The sequence below is a fragment of the Pollachius pollachius genome (assembly GCF_949987615.1).
Source record: "Pollachius pollachius genome assembly, chromosome: 1".
Lineage (NCBI taxonomy): Eukaryota > Metazoa > Chordata > Actinopteri > Gadiformes > Gadidae > Pollachius > Pollachius pollachius.
The window spans coordinates 26,724,032-26,746,965 of NC_136934.1; the positions used below are offsets into that span (position 1 = coordinate 26,724,032).

Here is a 22,934-nt window from a genome sequence, read left to right on the forward strand (position 1 = left end):
TATTATGTTAATAATTAATTGATAAAAATTCATTACTACTACTACTTAACTACTAAAAGGTTGATTATATATTTTGACCAAATATAATATAATCATATATAGAAATAATCATTTAGAGGATAAGGGCAGAAAGCCTTCTCATAGTCATTGTAATTGGGACACCATTGTTTTATTTAAAACACATAAAGTAAAACAATAAATTGCAGACAAAATAAATTTAAGACAGTCCAACAACTAAGCAGTTTTTAAATGCTTTATATACCAGAGGACTGTACAGAACTCTATCAGCTGTAAACCTCAATGTTGCCCCCCGGTGGACGGAAGATGCACTGCTAGATTTCCATAGGCAAATTAATTCAAGGACTGGCTCCAGTATAATGAAAACTCAATAGCTGTTTAGAACCAATATTTCTTGTGAATACAAACCCTCAATCCTTGCTTTGAAGAAAATTGTACAGTTCCTTACCCCTGTGAATATAGCCAGAGGACTATAATTTAAATAAAATAAAAACACAAATTAGGAAATTCACTCTTAAGTGCCTGTCTGCGGTATTGTTGTATTTCAATTTGACTTGGCTGATTGGTAAAATAAGGAACATCTTGAAACAACTCCAAAACAGAAAAAAACAAAACAAAGTGTGTGTAAACGTATGATTTTCTTTATTTGTTTTACTAAGTTTAATGCATACAATAGGTTTCTATGGGCCAATCCCAAAGTGAGCCCTGAGGACTAAGGACGAAGGACTCAGAGACTTAATTGATCTGGAGGTGCTAATTTACTTAAGTAAGTGAGTGTGTGAGGCCACATGGGCTCAGATAGAAAAAATTGTGATAATAAAATGGGATTGTGACAGCACTTCACGAGAGAACATGTTACCTTGTCAACGTTTAATGACAAAGAGGTTGCTGACACTTGCCGGTTGCCAGTTTGGGAAGTTTCATTTTATGTTTGTTGCTTTCCACACGGCCAAGGCACAGGAGACGGCTGCCTTATTGAACATATTTTTAAATATTTACAACTTTTTAAATTATTGATAATTAGTTTGTTGTCGTTTACCTTCCTAATTTCCCTATGGTCCCCGCGGTAAACGTACCAACACTTTGAACTGTGGGTAATTCCCTTAGGTTAAGTCTGGACTAATGCGGACTCACGGAAAGGGCTCGGTCAGTGTGGACTCAAACCCTCATGCCCTTTGAAATTCAACATTAGGACAGCCCTAAGGCCTTACTAAATTCGAGAGAATGCGCAGAAAAGTCTGTGTCCGTGAGTCCAGACTTTTGGATTAGCCCACTGAAGGTGGGCAAATGATTAAAATAGCATAATAAATTCATAATATACAAGCATGCATTTATTATACTGTCTTCAAAATAGTGATTTACAAGTTCTATGAGGAGCTTTTGGAATATGAGGAGCCCTCTGAATATTGCCACTCGTATACATGCGCTGATTTCGTTAATTCTGCAGTGCATTAAACGCTCTGTATTGTACTGGGAGTCTGTGTGAAGGCTTATTTGTTTAAAATGTGCCATTGTCCAGTAATGTTGAGAGCACATATTCCTTCTTGCCATATTAGGCCCTACATTTTGCATAACAACAATCTAGACACATTTTCAACTCATTCAAGATTATATAATACAGGAGTCTGATATGAATATACAAAAGTATAAGTATCTTGATATGTCACAAAAATAGTAATGATATACTAAGCCCTAATTAAGCAGCAACAACCGTATCAAAAATATACTATATATTACACATAGGAAAGCAACAGCAGAGTAGCGTATGATGTTGAATGAGTTGGTTTCAAAATATATATACAATACACCGCGTCCCCTGCTGAAATCAGCCTGCAACACCAGCCAAACGATGACATCATAGCTGCAGCAGCCACGTGCTGTACTGATACAGTGCCATCACATTCCCTCTGCTAGATGGTAGGTAAAAGCAGGCTAGACTGAAGAATTATTTCAAAATATAAATGTCACTCTTATACTCTCAAACTATTGAACATCCGGACGTTTCATCGTGTTGACAGAAAATGTACGTGCAGTGTCAAACTACTTGTCTTACAGCAGCCAATCCGTGAAAAATAGGGCTCAACAGAAGCATCCTAACTCAAAGACATTGAAAAATAAACAGGCTTAACCGTTTAAAGACCATGTTCACAATAACTCTGTAATAATAAGCTTTATTGAACAAGTGTAACTTGTGTATATTGGATAAGTGGGCCCCTAGCGCCTTATACTGGTACAAAGAAAGAGTAAGACCCCACGCGATATCTGACTGAAACATTCCCTGCAGTTTAAAATTAAGGTTAATAATAGTTGGAGCACAGAAGTACATAATCGATCATCACCCTGGGCAAACAACCACTAATGCCAATTTGAAACATGAGAATAACCTAGTTTTCCCCCCTCCACAATACTAAAAAAAGAAATCCACACCTTTCCATCAAGAGAGTCAAAAGTAATATTTTCTATGTTGTTCAATCTTTTAGATATTAGCACCTAGCTACTTCATTCCCAATTAGTGCAATTTTAAAATGAACTAAAATGCATATTCCACCACATTATACCTAACATTACAATTGAACAAGTGTGATAGCACTGTGATCGGCAACAGTAGTGGAGTGCAGCATTAACGAGTGTTCATGATGAATCAACGGTCTGCTATACCAATCAAACACAATGTCACCCATCAGATCATACATACAGTAACAACTGCAGTACACTGTGCACCATGTTACCGATCAGGCCATAAATAGACAAACCGATGCAGTACATTGGGCACTATGTCAACAATCAGACCATCAATAGACTAACCACTGCAGTACATTGGGCACTATGAAATCAATCAGACCATCATTAGCTAGCCATAGCAGCTAAAGGTCTTGCTAACCTGCGCTGGCTACTCCTCTTAGCCCATAAACCAAATAAGCAAATAAGACATAAACACTCCCTCTGACCAACACTATGTTACTAACTTTCAAACCGTTATATGGTGTGGTGTTCACCATTATTTTGCTCATCCCAAACAATGAAAGCTAAATGATTCCCCTAGCATTAAAGAAATAAGATAGCCTAGCTTCACTCAGCAGGCCTACATGTACCACTATTTTATCCTCAGCTTTCCTTTGAACGACCAAACCTGCTCATCTCACTACTAGCAGACTCACCTCCCCCGCGGTGGTGGTCGCGGTGCTGGCGGTGGATGCTGCACTCGGGGTCGGGGACCGCTGCAGGGTCACCAGTGCCATGGCTGAAGGCTGCGAGTCTGGACATGCACCAGCTGACGGCCTGGGCTGATGATGTGCTGATGCTGCCGCTACCTAAACTAACTAATTCGAAGTCACATAAAGCCTCCAAGGAGCTGGCAGTCCATTATACGATCACTTAGTCCCAGGGGTCACACAATCCACACATTTTAAATCAAATTATCTACGAGAAAGAAGCGTATCCAGGGCCAAATCGCGCTCAAGACAGCAAACAGAATAAGAATGTAGTAAACTAGCGCTTACGTGTTATTGCGATGCACATATATTACAATCATTATTGAGTTTCCGCTTCGGATTAGGGCTGGAATTTGTTGTGGGTTATTCTCGTCTATTATTTAAAAATAGTTAAGGAATTACACGTTGCTAGTTGATTCTATTTTTGCTATCAAAAGAGTGTCACAGCATTTGCTGAGTGAAAGGCATGATATAGAGCTGCATAAGGAACATATGCATGATAAAGGAAATAAAGGAACTCCCAACAAAGTATTACACATCGTGTTGACCCTCAGATAAATATTTTTTTATTAGTTTACTATAATATAACTTTCATAATTGGTATTAGCCCTAGCGCTAGCCCTAACCCTAGTTTTATAAGTAGTAGTAGTTGAACGGTATTACCTTAATGCTTGTAATAAAAGAGCACAGTAAAAATATGCACAAAACAGAATGGAACTTGGTTACAATATCTGCAGCTGTAACTAGCCCCGCCCACACACCCAAGTTGAAGTGACCTTCTTCACAAACTTGTTTCCACTTGTCTATGCTTGGTGTAGCCAGGGTTCAGCGAGTCGAGTTTCCCTAAAAACGTCCCTTCTTCGCAGGTATCTAAAGCTTTTGCAATTTATCAACATATGAATTCCGTCTAATGTGGTTATAGATTTCAACGTCTTTCTCGCGCTGGTCTTTCTGTTTTATCTAATTTAACTCATTACCACTGTTTCGGCTAAATTTGTAGTTGGTAAAAATGAAATCGATATTAGCCTGCATATAATTATCATTCTACTATTAGTAGACTATTATGCATATTATTAACATTCGTGATGCAATGTTAAAATTGTAGCAGAACTATTTACAAATGTGAGTGGAGTAACTGTGTTTTAACCGCGTGAGCGTAATCCGATTTGTTAATGTGTAAACTAATCTCAAATGCTTCGTTGCATTGGGCGCACTGCAGTCACAACCAAGACCAGCATTGTTCCTCTTAAAATCACTGGGTACTCCCTACTGGTGGTACTGAGGAACACAGACAAATCGACACGCACATTTGCACATCTCTGCATGGAAAAAGTGTAACAAAGGTCACCTGTGAAAATAATGCCAGTTTATGGACCCTTCTGAGTGGAAACTGATGACTTTGCAGATGTAATAGAATACCATTTTATTGTTGTAGCACTAGTTTCCTCCCTCCAATAGAAACTCACCTTTTGCTTGTTCATTTGGTTTTCTTAGTATTTAACAGCAGCTCTGTGCAACATGCGGGTGGCGGTGATAGGAGCTGGGGTGATCGGCTTGTCCACAGCCAAGTGCATCTACGAGCAGTACCACTCCACACAGGGCAACCTGACCATCGAGGTGTATGCAGATCGCTTCACGCCTCTTACCACCAGTGATGGAGCCGCGGGCTTCTGGCAGCCATACCTCTATGACAAGGGCCGCACGGAAGAAACGTAGGCCTACGACGTTGTTGTCTTCTCTTTGTGTATAGGCCTTGTGGTTCTTGAACTAGTTAGAGCCTGAGCGTGCGAGATACGTTTAAATGGATGAGCCTGCAATGATGAGAGATGAGAGACTATCCAATGCTTATTGTTTTTTATTCAATCTATGCAGTTACTTTCACTTATACTTTGGTGTATTTTTAATGTGATTTGACCACAGCTACACCTGCATAGGGACTTATTGATTTAACAATGTGTTTAATGTGTTTATAAACATATTTCTGCATCACATTTACCACTTTTGAATATTTTGTGTAATACCATGCATTCAGAAAGTGGAACAAGGAGACCTTTGATTACCTGCTCAGTGTGCTGAGTTCCCCTGAGTCAGTGAAGATGGGGATATTCCTTCAGTCAGGATACAATCTCTGTTCTGATTATGCACCTGTGAGTTCTACTCTCTTGCCTACTAAATACTAAGCCAATGCTCAGTTCTACAATAAAGAAAGAGCAGTCCATAACCATTATATTTATGGTTTGTAAACTATGTGAACAGCCTCAGGTGACACTTCCATATCTTTATGGTGTTCAGTGTTCAAATTAGAGTCCTTGGTATAATAAGCAGGTTATAATTTAACCTGGCTCAAGATAAGGGTTAGGGTTAGGGTTGGAGAGTTAGGTCCTGTTTGAGTGCACAACTTTAAGGCCTGATAAAGGCACGTACACAAACCAGCATTTATGTTCCCAGCTGAATAATAGAAGACCAGAACTAAACAGCCAAAAACGGTTGTAAAAGCTGTTCTGATAACAGCATTTAGCTCTTTCTCTTTCTTAGCTTTTTCCAGCTTTTTTCTTCTCAGTTGACAGTATTACTATCCATAACATAACATAAGCATATGATTTTCATTGATAACACATTTTGATTCTTGAGGTCCTAATTCAATTAGATGTTGTTTTTTTTTACTGTTTACAATTTAATACAATACGATGCACCACACGGCCTGCAAATGGCAATCATAAATCATCAACACATTGCTAATCAGCTACAAAAGGCTCCTAATCTTTGTGCTTTAATTGCGGATTATTAATATTATTGAAGTTACGTAGTCATGTTTGCAGTGAAATATTTTCCTAGGATGTGGGAGTTGTGTGTCCCCCTACCCCCCCTGGGATTTCTGCCTATGCGCTCTACACATTTCCAACTTATAACGAATGATGATATCCTAGATACTACACATATATGGAACTATGTATTAGGGTAACAGGTCAAATAAAACTATGAAACATTACTATTTCAATAAATCGCAATTAATTGTCATCACATTGTGTCTCTGTTGCAGGAGCCCTCCTTTAAAGACATTGTGCTGGGCTTCAGACACCTCACCAAAAGGGAGCTGGAAATGTTTCCCGGATACAAGTATGTCATGTGGGTGGAATAAACACAACAAAGGATACTTGAGTTACGATTATAATGTCATTTTTGTGTGTTGATATTTTAGCCATGGCTGGTTCAACACTGCTCTTATGATTGAAGGGAAAACATATTTACCTTGGCTGACGGATTGGTGAGTTTTTATATCTCACTCATTATTATATATTCAATTATTTACATGCAAGACCCGAAGAACTGTGTCATAACACAATGAGCTAAAACAGAAGGAAGCAACATGACAGTGTGCTATTTAACAATTAGTCGCCTAAGGCGAAGTGAATAGTGGGGAATAGCCCCCCAGACCGAAGGTCGAGAGGGCTATTCCCCACTATTCACAGAGCCTGAGGTGAATAATTGTTATAGTATATACTACACGTGAACACTCCAAAAATAAACAAAATAACACTGTTTGCCGGGATTTATTTGTTTTTATTAGCGTGAGGAGACGACCATCACGCAATGTCCCGAGTTTGAGATCTCGATCATGGGATATTGCCCAATATCCCAAAATAGCGAATTGCGCCATCTTAGCAGGTTCACCTGTAGCATATACTAATTATATATATAAATATAATGTACAGTGTATGTGTGTGTATATATATATATATATATATATATATATATATATATATATATGTATATATATATATATATATATATTGGTTTTGCATGAATTACAGGTTACAAAACAGAGGAGTGATATTCTACCACAAGAAAATTAAATCTTTTAAAGAGGTTAGTGCAAATGTTTTCATGGAAAATGTAATAAAAAATTAATGTATGTTATGTTTAATAATAATCAATATAATTTAATATAATATACATATAATATAAAATCCACCCATTGAGGACTTAGCTTTGTTTGTATTTGTAATAAAGAGTCAACAATCATTGAACTCAAAAGCACAATCCCTAGTGAATCACTGGTCATTGCAACTGGTTTTTGATTGTTTCAATAATCGAATGGTGCCCTCTAATGTAATTGTGCCATCTAATGGAATGATATCATGCTATCCAATGGTGCCATGTAATGTAATGGTGCCATGTAATCTAATGCTGGCCTGCAATCGAATATTGCCATGTAATGGTGCCTTCTAATGTAACAGTGTTGTTTAATGTAATGGTTCTGTTTAATGCAATTGTGCCATATAATGTAGTGGTGCTATTATTGTTTACATTGCCATAAAAATCATGAATACTCTTGGTAATAATTGGGACCCATTTAAGACTGACATTCTTCTGTCTCAAATTATCTGAAATTACATTATAACCTATACGTTATGGTTTGGTTACTTTACAACAGAACCTTTAAAAGCATAATGCATAAGCCCTGTTTGTTGTGTTTTGTTTAGTTAGCAGATGCTGGGGTGGACATTATTATCAATTGCTCAGGGGTGAGGTCAGGGGACCTGCAGCCCGACCCTCAACTTACACCAGGCCGGGGCCAAATCATTAAGGTGACTGCTGTTCTATCATAGCAATCCTATTTAGAGTATTTTTAGAGTGACTACATTGGCCATTGGATGTCACATCTAAGACTCCAGGTAGATTTTTGACATTGTTTATGTCGAGATGTCAATCAGCAAGGATTTCTGCTCAACTGACCACCTCTTGCTGTGTCTGACCTTTTTAAATTGGGCAGTTGGCGGGACATTTAAGTCAGTTTTATTCAAACATAGTTAAACAGCTCCCATAGCTGTGTCTTTGTTTTGTCCAACAGATATGAGTACCCCCAATTTTCTAGCTTTCTTTGATAGTGCACACAAACAAACCAATCCAAATTTTTGATTCCCCCCTTCGTCAAGGAGCCGGCTTTCTTGGTTCATTGGAGTAGGCGGGGCTACGCACGGAGACCTCTTTAGAATAATTTGCATACTCCTAATGTCCACTGGTTTAAACACACCTACCAATTATAATCATGCATTTTCCAGTAGTTGCAAATAGGATAGCTTCCAATGGGAAAGGTTTTGGTATTCCTTAGTATTTGGAAGGACCCCCCCCCCCCAGTACTGACAAAGAATGTATTGTTACAGCATGTTGACACCCTGTGTCAACATAGGCATATTAACGCGAGGACCATGCCGGGAAAAGGCGGGTTTGAGACAGGTATAATTGGGAGTGTAAAAAGGACTTACCGGTATGTTATTTATAGAGAAAATATCTCCAGATGGAGTGACATGTTTTATTCTTGGGAAATGTTCTTGTTCAGATTGTTTTTGTTAATGGAGTTAATAGCTGCAGCATGTTACATGTTACCTGTCCTTCAAGTGCCTCATGGCACATAGGGCCTTTACAGAACCTTTCCATTTCTCTTAGTCCGATGCTGCAACTCGCACCACATCCCATGAACCCCCGCCACCATCTCTCCTCTCTTTCTCCATGGTCCTTCTCCAAATTTTCCTAGCTATAATAGTTGCAGTATACAATTTACATAATGCAGATCTAACCACAAATGGTTTAATAGTTGTTAAAACATATTAAGGGGACATATTATGAAAACTAAATTTTTCCTGGGATTTGGGGTGTTGTTTTGGGTCTATGGTGCTCCCACATGCATAAAAATTTTGAAAAATGTCTACATGATCTTTTGAGTGAGATATGCATTTCTGAAAGTACCCCGCCTACAGTTACCAAACGAGTAAGTCAGTTTTGGCGCCCCCTCCTACGTAGGAAGTAGGGGTGTAACGGTACACTGGAGTCACGGTTCGGTTCATACCTCGGTTCGGACATCACGGTTCGGTACGGTACAATGAAGGGAAAAGAAAAAAATGCAGAAGGCAAATATTTTTTATTGTCTCAGGTTGTACCCCCTATCGTCATACAGTCTGAGCTAGCTGCAATAGCCTGAACTGTGTAATCTAAGATGTTAACAGTAAACAATAAATAAGACATGCTGAAAATTCAGCATGCTTATAATGCACACCGTGCATGTTGCAGAAAATGTGCAACAGCGCCCTCTTGGGTCACACTTTTCGGTGGGTCGCAGAATTCAGTGTAACACCCCCGGCACTGACTGATATGACCATATTAACCGTTGTACTGACTATTTGTACACAAGGAACCATGTGATTTTCATGTATATTTTCGGAGAAAATGTCCATTGAAAACCTCACGTGCATGCTTGGTCCTTTGAACACCTTTGTTTGTTTTGGACGTTTTCACGCCGATCTGGTAGCGATCGCAGCGTTCCACACAAATGTAGGTGAAGGCTTTTATTTTTAAAACGTTGCGAGATACCACACAAAGGCTGTTAAGAGTAGAAGCCACGAAGATTTGTGTGACGGCTGGCTTGACGCGGGTGAACGAATGACGGCTGACTTGACCGCAGTACTACTAGTCCTTGTGCTTAGTGCCAGAGACGTCACGTCAGACGCAGTATTTATGACTCATTATCACACGAGGCGCACATAGCTTTTGGCCGTTATATTAGATATAATATTATATAAATACCCATATACAATAATATTATTATATATTATTATATAGATATAGAGCTCCAGGAGTCCACAAACAACAATCCCTTCTCCATGCTGTGGTTCAGTCTGACAGCTGCTGGTCAATGGGCAGCAGCTCATTTGCATTAAAGCTACAGACACCAGAAACAGCACATTCTGAAGGGACTGAAACAGAGGAATAGCGGTAGGCGAGATATATATATATATATTTTTTTTATGTCTCCATTAACAACCTGTCGATTGGTTTTTAATATGGGTTTTCACTCCTTTCTCTTTTTTTGTAACAGGTTGATGCACCATGGCTAAAGCATTGGATTCTTACCCACAATAAAAGATCTAGCACCTACAATTCCCCTTACATCATTCCAGGGTAACTCGGTATACTTTTTGAGCATTTTAACTTAGTTTCTTAATCAACTATAAGTCATTATATGATTTTGAGAGTTCTTCTACACTAGGTCTATTTGAGGTTTTCTTGCTTATCGCACATATTCTGTGGTGGCCTACTATCAAAGTGCATGGTTGGTAATACTGAAAATTATATATATATATATAATATATATTTGTCCGCCTTTGGGGGACCTCTTCCTTTAACCTAGCTCTTGGAGCAGTTGGCAGTCTCAGCCCCATTGACAGCCTAGGCAGTAGTATTTTGTAGGAAGAAAGCAACACAACCGTTAGACACCCATAGGCAGAAGAATCAACATCCACCCAGAAATGTCCAGCTGGGCTTGAACCTAGGGCCACTGCACCACGGTGTCTTGCAGTTAAGATGATGTTGCGTTTTTAATAGAAAAAACACAGATCCATCCTCCCCGTCTGTAGGAGCCGTCTGGTGACCGTGGGCGGGGTGTTTCAGGTGGGAAACTGGAGTGAAGCCAACAACTCCATCGACCACAAGAAGATCTGGGAGGAGGCCTGCCACTTGGAGCCCAGCCTCAAGGTGGGAGGTTGTTATCCTAAACGACCCCTCCTTCTAAAGGAGGACTAAACCCTCTGACCCCATGTTTAAATTACAACTCAACCCTCTGGCCTGCCTTAAAATAAGAACTTCACCCCCTGACCCCCCTTTAAAGGTTTAGTATCCCCCTGACCCCACCTTTTAAAGGAGAACTAAACCCTCTGACCCAAATTTGAAAAGAGAACTTATCCCCCTGACCCCACCTTTTAAAGGAGAATTTATCCCCCTGCCCTCCCCATTAAATGAGAAATAAACCCCCTGACCCCACCTTTAAAGGAGGACAGGTGTGTTGCATCAACACTTGATCAGCAGCGGAACCATATCAGCCAAACATATGTTATAGCATTTAACCTAGAGAGGTAGTCACCTAATGCAAACCAATCTACAGGTGTTGTTGGGGTTTTTGATAGATAAAACAAACCCTGTGAAATAAAATCTATACAATTACGACTTGATCTTCCATCAGAATTGTCATCAATCTATCTATTTGCATCTGCTTAAATCCTTATAATTCCTCGACAATACTGTGTGTGTGTGTGTGTGTGTGTGTGTGTGTGTGTGTGTGTGTGTGTGTGTGTGTGTTTCTTAGCATGCTAGGATAGTAGAGGACTGGGCAGGCCTGCGACCAGTGCGGACAACAGTGAGACTAGAGAGAGAGAGGATCTCATGCGGTCAGAACGACATTGAGGTAAGGAACTCAAACATCGTCAATATAATCGTTCTGTGTTAGTTTTATGTGATTGTTGTTTGTCATATTATCTTACCGACTTAGTGATTAACCGGACAAACTTGCAGATATTGTACTAAACACAAGTTATCTTCTTTATACAACACAATTTCCTAATCTTGTTTCTGATTGGTTGAAAATATTGGTCAAAATTATTATTAGTATTTATTTGAAAGTGTGCTGGAGAGTCACCATAACGGCTCTCTTTCAGGTAATACTTAACTAAACTAGTGTGTAGTTATTTATTACTAGAACAGCCCAGTTTCAGGGGAAACATAACTTCACTATAGTAGTAGTGAGTGACCGTAAGGTCTCTTGTTCAGGTGATACATACACTATACTATTGTGGAAGTGAATGACCGTAAGGGCTCTGGTTCAGGTGATACATACACTACACTAGTGTAGTCGTGAGTGACCGTCAGGGCTCTGGTTAAGGTGATACATACACTACACTAGAGTAGTAGTGAGGGACCATAAGCGCTCTGGTTCAGGTGATATACACTACACTAGTGTGGTAGTGAGTGACTGTAAGCTCTCCAGTTCAGATGATACATACACTGCACTAGAGTAGTAGTGAATGCCCGTAACTGCTGTTTCAGGTGATCCACAACTATGGCCACGGAGGGTTCGGTCTCACCATCCACTGGGGCTGTGCCATGGAGGCCAGCCGGCTCTTTGGCCAAATCATAGAACACACTGCCAAGACACCCAAAGCTCGTCTGTAGACCTGGACTTACAGGCATGGGAAAGCCCCTCCAGGGGTACACACCACACCGGACATCCAAACGTCCTAGAGGACAAAGGAAAGAACTGTTTAGAACGGTTATATGGAAACCTTGCGGTGCAATGGCTGCTTGGTGGGCAGGCGTGGAATGAATAATTAATTCACTTATTATCACAACTAGTATTAATTATATTATATGTCACATTTTAAGGTTATCAAGTTCTCTCAACCCGATATAGAAAAATGTAAATTCATGTGACATACAGTACATAACTCAAATATGAAATGCATAGTGTAGAACTGACAAGAATGCTACAAATTGTTTAATTTATTAACACATGCTCACACATATATCAATTAAAATAATTGTATACTTTAATATAATTATTAATGCAACTATAATTTAAATGTCTGGATAGAGACAGTCAACCACTCTTTGAACATTTGTTTTGGATGTTGGATAATCATGAGTTGAATCATAATCATTTGTTGATCAGTTCTAATTCTCAAAGGGAGCTGATGGTATAGTTAACACAAAAAGTTTGGAATAACCTTGCTATCCTTTTGTTTCCTTTTGATATTTTGATAGAATATAATACATTTGTTCAATGTAGACCAAAAAACATCCAATAAAAATGATTAAAATCTCTGTCTTGTTTTAAAAGAAAATGGATTGTTGTGAGGAATGTGTGGCTATGAGACTGAATATAGCACACATTGAAGGAGGTGACTATGAGACTGAACATAGCACTCAGCGGCAGACGGAGGGGGCTATGAGACTGAACATAGCACTCATTGGCATACGGAGGTGGCTATGAGACTGAATATAGCACTCATTGGCAGATGGAGGTGGCTATGAGACTGAATATAGCATAAATTGGCAGACAGAGGTGGCTATGAGACTGAATGTAGCTTAGATTGGCAGACGGACGTGGCTATTCTTTCACGACTAGGTCTGTGTTAAATTACCACATACATTTTACATACCTGTAACGATATATTAAATGAAACAATGCCTACACCAACAAACAGTGCAAGACAACCCAAAACTGGTATTAACGTAACATTTATAGAAAGTAATCACGTTTCCATATCAGATTATGTATAGATGTGTATTTGAAACATGTTTGTTAAAATGCTGATTGCGTGAAAAGTTTGTTGAATAATGTGAACGTCAAAAATCACAAACAAACAGAAATTGCACAAACTACTGCACAAAAATGATAAGGAGAGACAGAGAGATCCAGTTATGATCATCGGTCCCTGAATCTACCACATTATTTGACCCCCTCGCCTGCCTCATTTCTTAACATAAAAAATTAAAATACAAAATAAACAAAAACAAAATAGTTAACAAAAAGAGTCTTGAGATGGCTATGAAATACAAGTCATATTATTATTATTACTATTTTGTGAATTATTCAAATTAAGCATTTCAAAGGTGAGATTTCCCTCCTAGTCCAAACAATAAGTAAACTGTCCTTTGTAAACGGTAAACACTAATAGACCCTGACAGCAGAATACAATAGGTTAACAAGAAACAGGGCTTAGGCTTATTTCAGCAAAGAAAACAGATTTTCACACATTATTGTATCTATGGCAGTTAATGCCTTCATAGAAGTGCATAATATGTCCAGCGGTCTCACATCACATGTTGTATCACTACACATGATCTTAAGCTTCTCCTTGTGTTAGAACATGGAATGACAAAACATTTCTCTTACCTCAGTAACATTAATATGCACCTATTTACAAAATGGATCACATGACCATAATTCAGGTTTTCTTTCTCTTGACATGACTTGTTGGTGTCTGATAATAGGTTGGGCAACCAATTACATTTATCACATTTGCCCGCTGTAATATCCTCTTCATACTTGGAAATACATCACATAATGGAAGCAACACACGCTCTGTATGTTGTCTTTAAGCACACGTCTCTTCAACTAACATGTTCAAAGCAGCTTTTTTAGATTGTGAAATCCTCTCTCACCCATGACAGGCACAGAACTGTTTTAAGACTCTTTCAAAATAGAATTGGGACTAAAATGTCTTTTGTCTCACAATTTCAAAAACTATGCCTGAAGCGTTTTAACCTCCCATCGTCTTTGCTTTCCCTCCGATTCTTTTCTTTCACAATTTACCTGACTCTCCATCTCTAACCTATTGTAATCATTAAACTGAATGAGCAGGTGGATGACGACCATCTTCCCCAACTCGTCTTATCTGGGCTCTTGGTGGCAGGGGGAGGGTCTTCACTCTGTTCTTCCCTCCGCCCGTTCTTCTCCTCACACTGTCCTAGAGTTCTCCTCAGTTCTGGGAGCCAGAGCTGGAGCGGGGGATCCCTGCTGGGCTTTGAGGCCGGCCCATCATCTCCTGACCCCACTCCCGCTGGCTGGACTCCTGGAGGCCCCGGCCGGTGGTCTCTATGGGCAGCGCGCAGGAGGCCACGGCGGCCAGCAGGCAGCAGCAGCAGTACACGGAGAGGGTGAGGTGCACGGAGGACTCCATCATCACCTGCAGCAAGGGAGGAGGGTGAAAGAGGGTGAGGTGCACCGAGGACTCCATCATCACCTGAAGGAGGGTGGAGAGTGCGACCTCTGGCTGGGTTCCTACTGAACGTGGACTGGGAGCACTTTGGAACAAAAAATTTTTGTTTACACATAGGATGACAGGCAGAATTTGAAGGATATTTACAAAGATTAAATAATATTATGGGTTGAAAATAAAAATGAGGATACATAAGAGCAACATAATATTTGAATTATACACGTGATCTATATTTTTTATTTTCATATTAAAGTAGCAATTTCTTCATGTAAATAAATGTATGTTGAGTCACATCTATCACCGAATGACAATACACAATGGTGGTTGACTCTAGGACCCACTGATGTAAGCCCTTGCATTAGCAGCATTATTAATGATACAGACTGGGTGTCGGTGGCAAATAAAGAGAAAGAACAACACAGAAATCTTCTAGCTTTAAAAACATAAAACATATTTAACATGAATGAATTTGACAGGAAATTGAACAAATAGAAACAAAGTCAAACATGCCTCATACAGCATGTCATCTTGAGTTAGTTACTAGTTACTAATTACCACAACCATGTATACTGTCGTAAGAAGATGCTTGGTGGAATGTACCTGGGCAACAAATGGTGTGATAAGCGCACCCACCCTGGCCATGCCGCTGCTGGTGCCCAGACCCAACGCTCTGGTTGCCGTGGGATACACCTGGGTTCATTCACAGAGGAGGAATATGAATTTGTAGGTCACATCTTTTTGTATAATATCAGGTAATGATTCCCCGTGCCCCGCCCTTGTCATGTGCTTTGATGTACTATGTTTTGTGATGAATTGGTAAGAAGCATGGGAGAAGAATCATGGGAAGACTAATGGGAGAACAAGCATAGGACAAGAAGCATGGGAGAGTAATGGAAGAATGCGAGAACAATAATGGGAGATGTTAAAGGAGACATATTATGGTGTTTTCCGGACAAGTAAACATAGTATATGAGGTCCAGAAAACATGTTTTTGAAGCGGTTTGCTGGAAATAGCCTTTAGGAAAAAGAATGTCAACTACCACTATTCCCCTTTGTTACAGTCCCTTCAGAATGCGCTGTTTCTGGTGTCTGTAGCTTTAATGCAAATGAGCTGCTGCCCATTGACAAATGAGCTGTCGGAGTGAACCACAGCATGGAGGAGAAGTGATTGTTGTTGTCGTTTGCGGACTCCCAGAGCTCTATATCTATATAATATTATATTATCCGGCAGCCCCGCCGGACTCACTGCCAGGCGGTCACATGGCAAACTGACAAATAAGACATCTATTTTTGTATGAATCTCCCTGCTTCTGAAATGCCCGAACATCTCCGCCCAGCATCGTCCAGTGGTCCACAAAATCTAATCTATGCTCTGATTGGAGGGGGGTGGGGAAGTGGGTGGTGATATACTTCTTAATTTGGCAAGCAAATGTGGAAGAGGACCACATCAAATCCAAACTTCTCAAGCTCTTGTATCTTGCAATTTAGTTCCTAATGTAGCTCATGGTCAGCCTAACTGGTAAATCACTGGACAAAAGCACCTGTGAATTCTAAATAACTTATTTTTTGACTTTTTGTCTGGGGTAGTTTCCTGGGGTAGGCTATTTCAGTTCCTTTCTTTCTTTAAACCAGATATTTCTGATCGGTAGAGAATTAAATAGAGGGTACAAGTTCAGTGTGTGTACATCTGGTGTGTATACAGGCAGAGCAGAGTGTGTGTGTGTGTGTGTGTATGTGTGTGTGTCTGTACCTCTGGTGTGTACACATAGGCAGCCTGAAATCCTCCTGCGATGAATGCACGGGCGATAAATATCAACACCGTCATGGAGGTCCTGCAGATAAAACAACACAAAGCTCTATCGAGAGATCAAACAATTAACCCAGGATATGCAATGAGAGGACGAAGAGAAGTTTATCGGAAAAACATGATGAACAAGGAGGTCATTAGATTATACTTTGTGTAGTATGTTAGTGTTCTTTGAGATGAACAGGAACTGCCCCCCCCCCCGCCCCCAGGTGTCCAAGTCTTGTCTTGCGTTGGAATACTAGTCATGGGTCAAGAGGGTTTCTGAATAGGACTGGACAATGTAGCAATCAGTAGAGGAATACAAATGGTCATCAAAAGGGAGCTGTGTAAAGGAATATAATGTTGATAATGAAAACAACGTCCTTCCTCCCCCCTCACCTCCCGACGCAGGCGTAGAGGGGGATGAGGCAGAGAGAGTAGATGAAGAAACACAGGGCCATGGTCTTCCTCCTGCCCAGGCGATCTATCGCCCACAGCGTCACCAGCAGACCTGAATATCAGGAAACTTTATGAATAAGACGTTGGCACACAGAGACCAAATAGCCACATGATGGAAATATATGTATGGCATTGTAATAAAGAAGGTGGATGCAGCCTTACCGGGAAACTCAGAGAGTGTGGTCCAGAGCAGGTCCTTGTAGTCGTCAGAGTTCAGGGCCTTGCACTCCAAGCTACAGCGCGGCTCTGCCCTCCTGTCCTGAGACACTAGGCGGCGGTAGAGGATTACACACAGCTTCAGCTCAGAAAGGGCTGCTATCATGTTGGTTCTTGAGTACACAACCATAAATATAAACAGTGTATTTAACAATGACTTAAACATGAGCCCGATGAATGAGGGGTGACTTACTAACACTAAACGTGCATATCATAGTAGATAGACAGAAAAGAGCGTTTGAAAATGAGAAAAGTCATATCCTAAAGGTATTTTCTGAATTTATGTTGTTAATGGTGATGTCCCAGGAAGTCACCTCCACAGGACACGCTCTCCTGGAACAGTTCTGGGGTGAGCAGCACCAGGCCGTAGTAGGAGAACGCATTGGAGAACCTGAGGAACACACACAGCGTGCACACACACTCGTACATACAATTGCCAAAAGATTTAAAATGGAGGATACCCACCCAACCCCTCACCCACCTCCCACCCCCTCCCACAGGCAGATCTGCAGATTATGAAATCAACGGCAACATCATGATCACAAAATAAGAAGAGCTATAATCTAACTTTATTTTAAATACATGTCATTAATTAGTACATAAAAAGTATATACAAAGTATAACAAACTATAAATATCAATAAAGCAACAAATAGCATATTAGAGTATAACAAAGTATAAATTGGTATGAATAGAAATAGCATGAAAAGTTGATTTATTTACCATATGAACCACAGCAACACTGTGGTGCATCGGAAACGGGGGTTAAACAAGTCCTGAAACTTTCCCCGGCTCTCCTGCAGCGTTGCGGAGGGAAGAGGTGAACAACAAGACGGGGTGAGACTCCCGCAGGAGGGTTTAATGTATCTTTAGATCCCGGAGCAGGGAGGTCGCACCTGTCTGGCAGCCACCAGCTTTCCTAGCGGCATGGGCACCCCGTTCTCGGCCGCGATGCGCTTCAGCGTGGCCAGGGCCATCTCCTGGTTCCCGGTCAGCACGTCGTAGCGCGCGCTCTCAGGAAGCCACTGCACCACGCGTCGTTGTGATAATAGTTATGGTATTAGCGGTATTAGCACGCTTCATCAGTTCTACTATTCATACCCATAAATGACACATAACCACACGCCCCTTCTAATGGATTTGGTTTTGGTTTTATTATAATTGTTTCTGTGCTAAAATAGTGCTGCTTGTAGAAGTTGTGTGATAAAAAAAACAATGCTTGTAGTGGTAATCTGCTAAAATAGTACTGGTTTTAGTAATATTGATTTGTATTATTATGTTTGAAATAATACAAATACCCCAAAAGGCAATAATGACATGCCCCTTCACCAATTGTTCAACTTTTCTGACCATTGCTGCTATAATTATAATCATAACAATGGTATTTTTATGTTTCCAGTCTCAGAACTAGAAGCGTTTCTGCTCCTACTCACAAAGCAGAGGCAGGCGAAGATCAAGAGGGGGACAGTCGAGAGAGCCAGCAGCCAGCGCCAGCCCAGGGTGGGCATCACTAGTATGGCGAGCAGCACCTCGAACACCGTGCCCAGGGCCCAGAAGATCTGCCAGCCATAGAAGGAAGAGCATGTTATGTTGATGTGGAGACAAAAGAGGGTACATGGGGAACTAGGGGAACTAGGAGTGAGGGGGTGAACGTACCTCTATAAGCAATATGCACGTGGCCCTCGATCTCATAGGCAGGAACTCAGCATACAACGTCACCCTTGTGGGAAGAAAGATAGACGGTAAAATGGGTAAAAAATGTGTGGTTGGGTTATTGGTTATGTACGTTAGTTTAAAGTTGCTTTAGGTAAGGTTCAAGTGTTGTAAAGAGAGAGCAGAAAAGTGCAGAAGACCTTTTTACTCTCAACAAACAAAGACAATCCCCCCCAGAAGTGTCACACTTCAAGCACTTGTGATCGGCAGGCAAGATGTATTCCCAGAGCCAATCCCAGAAAAGATGAGGGGATTGGCTCTAAAATGCTACAGAGTATGCATAAAGAGATAGGCACTACATTTTATCTACAGCCCCTTTCAAATACTTTGTTAAAGGTAAAGTTTGACACAAAAAGGCAGACAAGACGAGAGGAATGAGGTAGGGAAAATACTATTGAGATTGACAAGAGAGAAGAGAAAAGAGAGAGGGGGTACATACGACTGTGGGGCCCCCCCGATGCCGAAACCCACGAGGGCCCTGAGGACCAGCATCCAGCCGTACACCGGCGCAAAGGCACTCATGACCCCGTAGAACATGGTCCACAGGACACTCAACTTCAACCCCTACACATAAAAACACACACACGCAGGCACACACACAGGTACGACACACACACACACACGCACGCACACATTCACTCACACACACACAAACACATGCGCGCGCACACACACACACACACACACACACACACACACACACACACACACACACACACACACAAACAATAAACGTACACCAAGGTGCTCATAGATTAAATTATGAGTTGGAGGGAAGGATTGGCAGAAAGAGAAAATGAGAGAGAGAGAGAGAGGTAGATTTATAGACACAGGTAGATAGATAGACAAATAGATAGAATGACGGATGGATGGATCGATGGATGGATGGATGGATGGAAAGACAGACTGGAGAGGTAGATATAGATAGAAAGTAATTTTGGGAGGGACTCACAGTTTTCCTGCCATACTTGTCAGAGATGTTTCCCCAGAGCGAAGAGCTGATCATCATCCCGATGAAGACTGCCTGGATGTGGAGAAAAAACGCATGGGAATTGAATGGGGACTAACTAGCATGACCCTTTTACCATCAAGATCATTTATTATTTTTATCGTAGTTGTACATTTTCTATTATAGATTGAAGAATTATTCTATAAGAAGCAAATAATTGTCTTAAAAAACTAGTGCTAAGCAGAGTTGAGTTTTTCCTTACAGAGGTGAGCAGCGCCACCTGCAGGCCTGGTAGTTTCCATTCACAGTGCAGCTGTGGGCCCAAGATGCTTAGGATCATCATCTCCATAGCATCGGCCATCTGTTAATTCATAAATGTGTTATCCTCTCAACATGCTTTTTGTGTGGAATTATGTTACTGGAAGCTGAGGGGAAGGTGGACAGCTACATGTGGTGGCTGTAACCCAAATGCGTCACAACCCACAACCTCAACGTACGTACCATGGTAATGCAAGAGTGCTGCAGCTCAGCCAGTCTTTATGGGATTAAGATGAACTGCAGTTGATCTGAAACTTCTAATGCAGTCTTTGTGTCTCACATGTGTCTCACATGTCCATGTCTAATCACTTGGAAACTTGTTTTGACAAATAAAAATGTATGGTTTCCCTAATTTATACTGTCAATAATGTCTACCTCAACTGTTGATAATGTTACCATCTAAATTTCAACTATTATCTAGCGATAAACATTTTCTGTATAGTTTTTCTAGTTTTTTCGCATTGCTCCAAGGTACTTTCTTATCTTAACTTCATGAATCTGGTAGGGCGCCTGCTTAAGGGCTGCTTACCCAGGCCAGCCCCGTAAGGATGGAGAGCTTCCACTGAAACGTCCCGAAGCCAATAGCCTCCACTGCATCCTCCACCATGAAAGTGTCTATAAAAATATATGAAAAAACAAATAAAAATAAAAACAAATGAAAGGTTAAAATCTTTTGCAAGTGCTTGGGTCACAAAAATATGATTGCTTAAGGAGATTCAGTGTTTTCTGTTTTATACCATCGGTGGGGTTAGCAAACTCCCGTGGAACAGGTGCTCCATCCCCTAGTGCCAGTGACTCCAGGCCCCTGAGCTCTGCAGCAAGGCCGTACGGCTGGCCTGGCGGGCTCTCCCCCTCCCCTCCAGAGCAGGTGTGGTCACCTGTGTGGCGGAACTTGACAACACTGTAAGGAAAGTAAAGGTGCCACAAAAACAGATGTAAGAAGCCATTTCTATCATTAGAACTCATTTTCAGACAAAGCCGTTGACAAGGCAATATTCTGGGGGTGGGTTGAGTTAAGGGGGCTTTTATATAATTTGGCTGTAGCTTCAAGCAAGCTCACACCCCTTCACAAACGTGTAAGTATACAATGTCTTCTAAAAGGGGAGTAAGTAATACCCCCATACTCTCCGATGATAATATATGGCTTACCAAAGAACCACTGGGTTGACAGCTGCTGGAGTTCCTTGATCACAGTCATTAGAGAGAATGCATGGCAAGGTCACAGCAAGAGAACATTCTCTGCAACATCACTTCAGAGCTATTTTGATATCGTCTGTAGTGTAAATGGAGGCGAGAACCCTACATTTCACTTAAAATTGGACAATGACACAATTCAGCTATATTGAGTTACATAAGACCATATAGAACCTAGTCCCCAGCGTGCGCGTGCGTGCGCGTGCGTGCGCGTGTGTGTGAGAGAGAGTGTGTATGTGTGTCTGTGGGTGTTGGAACTAGTGTGAATGTATGTATAATCATAACAATAACATAATAGTTGTTTTTAACCATATATTTGTATCACATTTATATTATAACGTATGCAAATTAATGAATCTACAATAGAATATTTGCACAAAACAGACGTATAGATTTAAAATTATTTTTGTGATACATATCGTAGGGACTGACTGTCTTCCTGCCATGAATGCTCCCCAGAGAGAGGAGAGAAGGCTTCCACTCCAATCGACCCTCGTTTGAAATGGTCAATTTAGCTAACTCGAGTTGCATAATAGATGGAAAAAACAAGATGGAGCAACTATCTCAAAGACGACGGATATTTCTCAATAAGATATAAACAAACCACTATCACGTGGCTGCCTGTAAATAAACTGCATCGTCAGGTACAAGGCAAATCTTTTATTAATATAAATTCTAAAGACCATACAGCTTATTTGAATACATGTAGGCTTACATAGTGCGTTATGTTATTATATTTGTCTATTTCATACATACACGACCATCCTGGGTCCATCAAGCTTTTGGACCAGTATGCCAGAGGGCGATGTAAGGTCTCAGTAAGAACAACAGGAACGTGCAACGACAGGACGACATTCACCGGCGATTGGTACTTACGGCAGTTGTCTCAATTGAAATAAATCATCGTCCATGTTTGGTGTTTACTGGTGGACGCGAGGTATCGCCTCATTGCAATCACATTATCATAAGCAGAGGCTTCAGCACAGAGGACAGAGACCTGTTCTGTTCGTCAGCCGGCTGCGAATGGGATTCATCTTCGGTCGTGTCACAGCAACAACCTAAAAATCTGTATTATTTTAGGATGGCATTGAAGCCGTTTATGACCATTTATGCTGATTATTGTCGTCATTATTGTCATTTTAGACGTGAACCTAAAAATAGCGGATGTAGACAATTATTAAATTACAATTATTGAATGTATGGCATAATATGGTAGGCGAATCTATCTATCTCTCTATCTCTATCTATCTATCTATCTATCTATCTATCTATCTATCGATCGATCGATCGATCTGTCTGGCTGTCTGTCGGTCTATCAATCGATCAATCTTTATCTATCTATCTAGCTACTTAATCCATCAAATGTATATATATATATAAATCAATGAGATTTTATATATATATATATATATGTGTATATATTTAAATCGAATCGAATTAATTATTTGTTCAAACAATATTTTTTTGATCAATAAATATATATTGATTGTTGGGCTTCAATTTCCCATGGATTTCCGTACA

The 22,934-nt window shown here is 40.5% G+C and overlaps 3 protein-coding genes across 6 annotated transcripts in view; 1 reads left to right on the forward strand and 2 right to left on the reverse strand.

Moving 5' to 3' along the window:
- Positions 1-3,508, reverse strand: part of LOC307080640 (protein phosphatase Slingshot homolog 1-like) — a 34,798-nt gene extending 31,290 nt beyond the window's left edge. For both annotated transcript variants that reach the window (XM_079743439.1, XM_079743438.1), the window contains exon 1: positions 3,177-3,508. In XM_079743439.1, coding sequence (XP_079599565.1) covers positions 3,177-3,257 — 81 coding nt within the window. In that variant the 5' untranslated portion in view covers positions 3,258-3,508. The remainder of the gene's footprint in view (positions 1-3,176) is intronic.
- Positions 3,509-4,039: 531 nt separating this feature from the next.
- Positions 4,040-12,872, forward strand: LOC307080673 (D-amino-acid oxidase-like). Its single transcript, XM_079743488.1, has 11 exons — positions 4,040-4,096; positions 4,725-4,942; positions 5,263-5,377; positions 6,271-6,347; positions 6,430-6,495; positions 7,043-7,097; positions 7,715-7,819; positions 10,105-10,187; positions 10,643-10,760; positions 11,368-11,466; positions 12,105-12,872. The coding sequence occupies exons 2-11, from the start codon at positions 4,749-4,751 to the stop codon at positions 12,228-12,230; spliced, it is 1,038 nt and encodes a 345-aa protein (XP_079599614.1). The 5' UTR covers positions 4,040-4,096; positions 4,725-4,748; the 3' UTR covers positions 12,231-12,872.
- Positions 12,873-13,117: 245 nt separating this feature from the next.
- svopa (SV2 related protein a) lies at positions 13,118-22,924 on the reverse strand. 3 transcript variants are annotated; one of them, XM_079743460.1, is made up of 16 exons: positions 21,369-22,924; positions 20,957-21,120; positions 20,749-20,834; positions 20,164-20,262; positions 19,905-19,976; positions 19,392-19,516; positions 18,896-18,959; positions 18,673-18,798; positions 18,136-18,264; positions 17,963-18,036; positions 17,555-17,631; positions 17,187-17,291; positions 16,965-17,076; positions 16,530-16,611; positions 15,380-15,469; positions 13,125-14,746 (listed from the first exon to the last, which is right to left on the reverse strand). In XM_079743460.1, the coding sequence occupies exons 3-16, from the start codon at positions 20,824-20,826 to the stop codon at positions 14,540-14,542; spliced, it is 1,440 nt and encodes a 479-aa protein (XP_079599586.1). In that variant the 5' UTR covers positions 20,827-20,834; positions 20,957-21,120; positions 21,369-22,924; the 3' UTR covers positions 13,125-14,539. The 3 variants fall into 3 exon arrangements, with proteins under 3 accessions (XP_079599585.1, XP_079599584.1, XP_079599586.1); XM_079743459.1 differs by having other exon boundaries at positions 13,118-14,746; positions 15,413-15,469; positions 20,957-22,924; XM_079743458.1 differs by having other exon boundaries at positions 13,122-14,746; positions 20,957-22,924.
- Between the last annotated feature and the right edge of the window lie 10 nt (positions 22,925-22,934).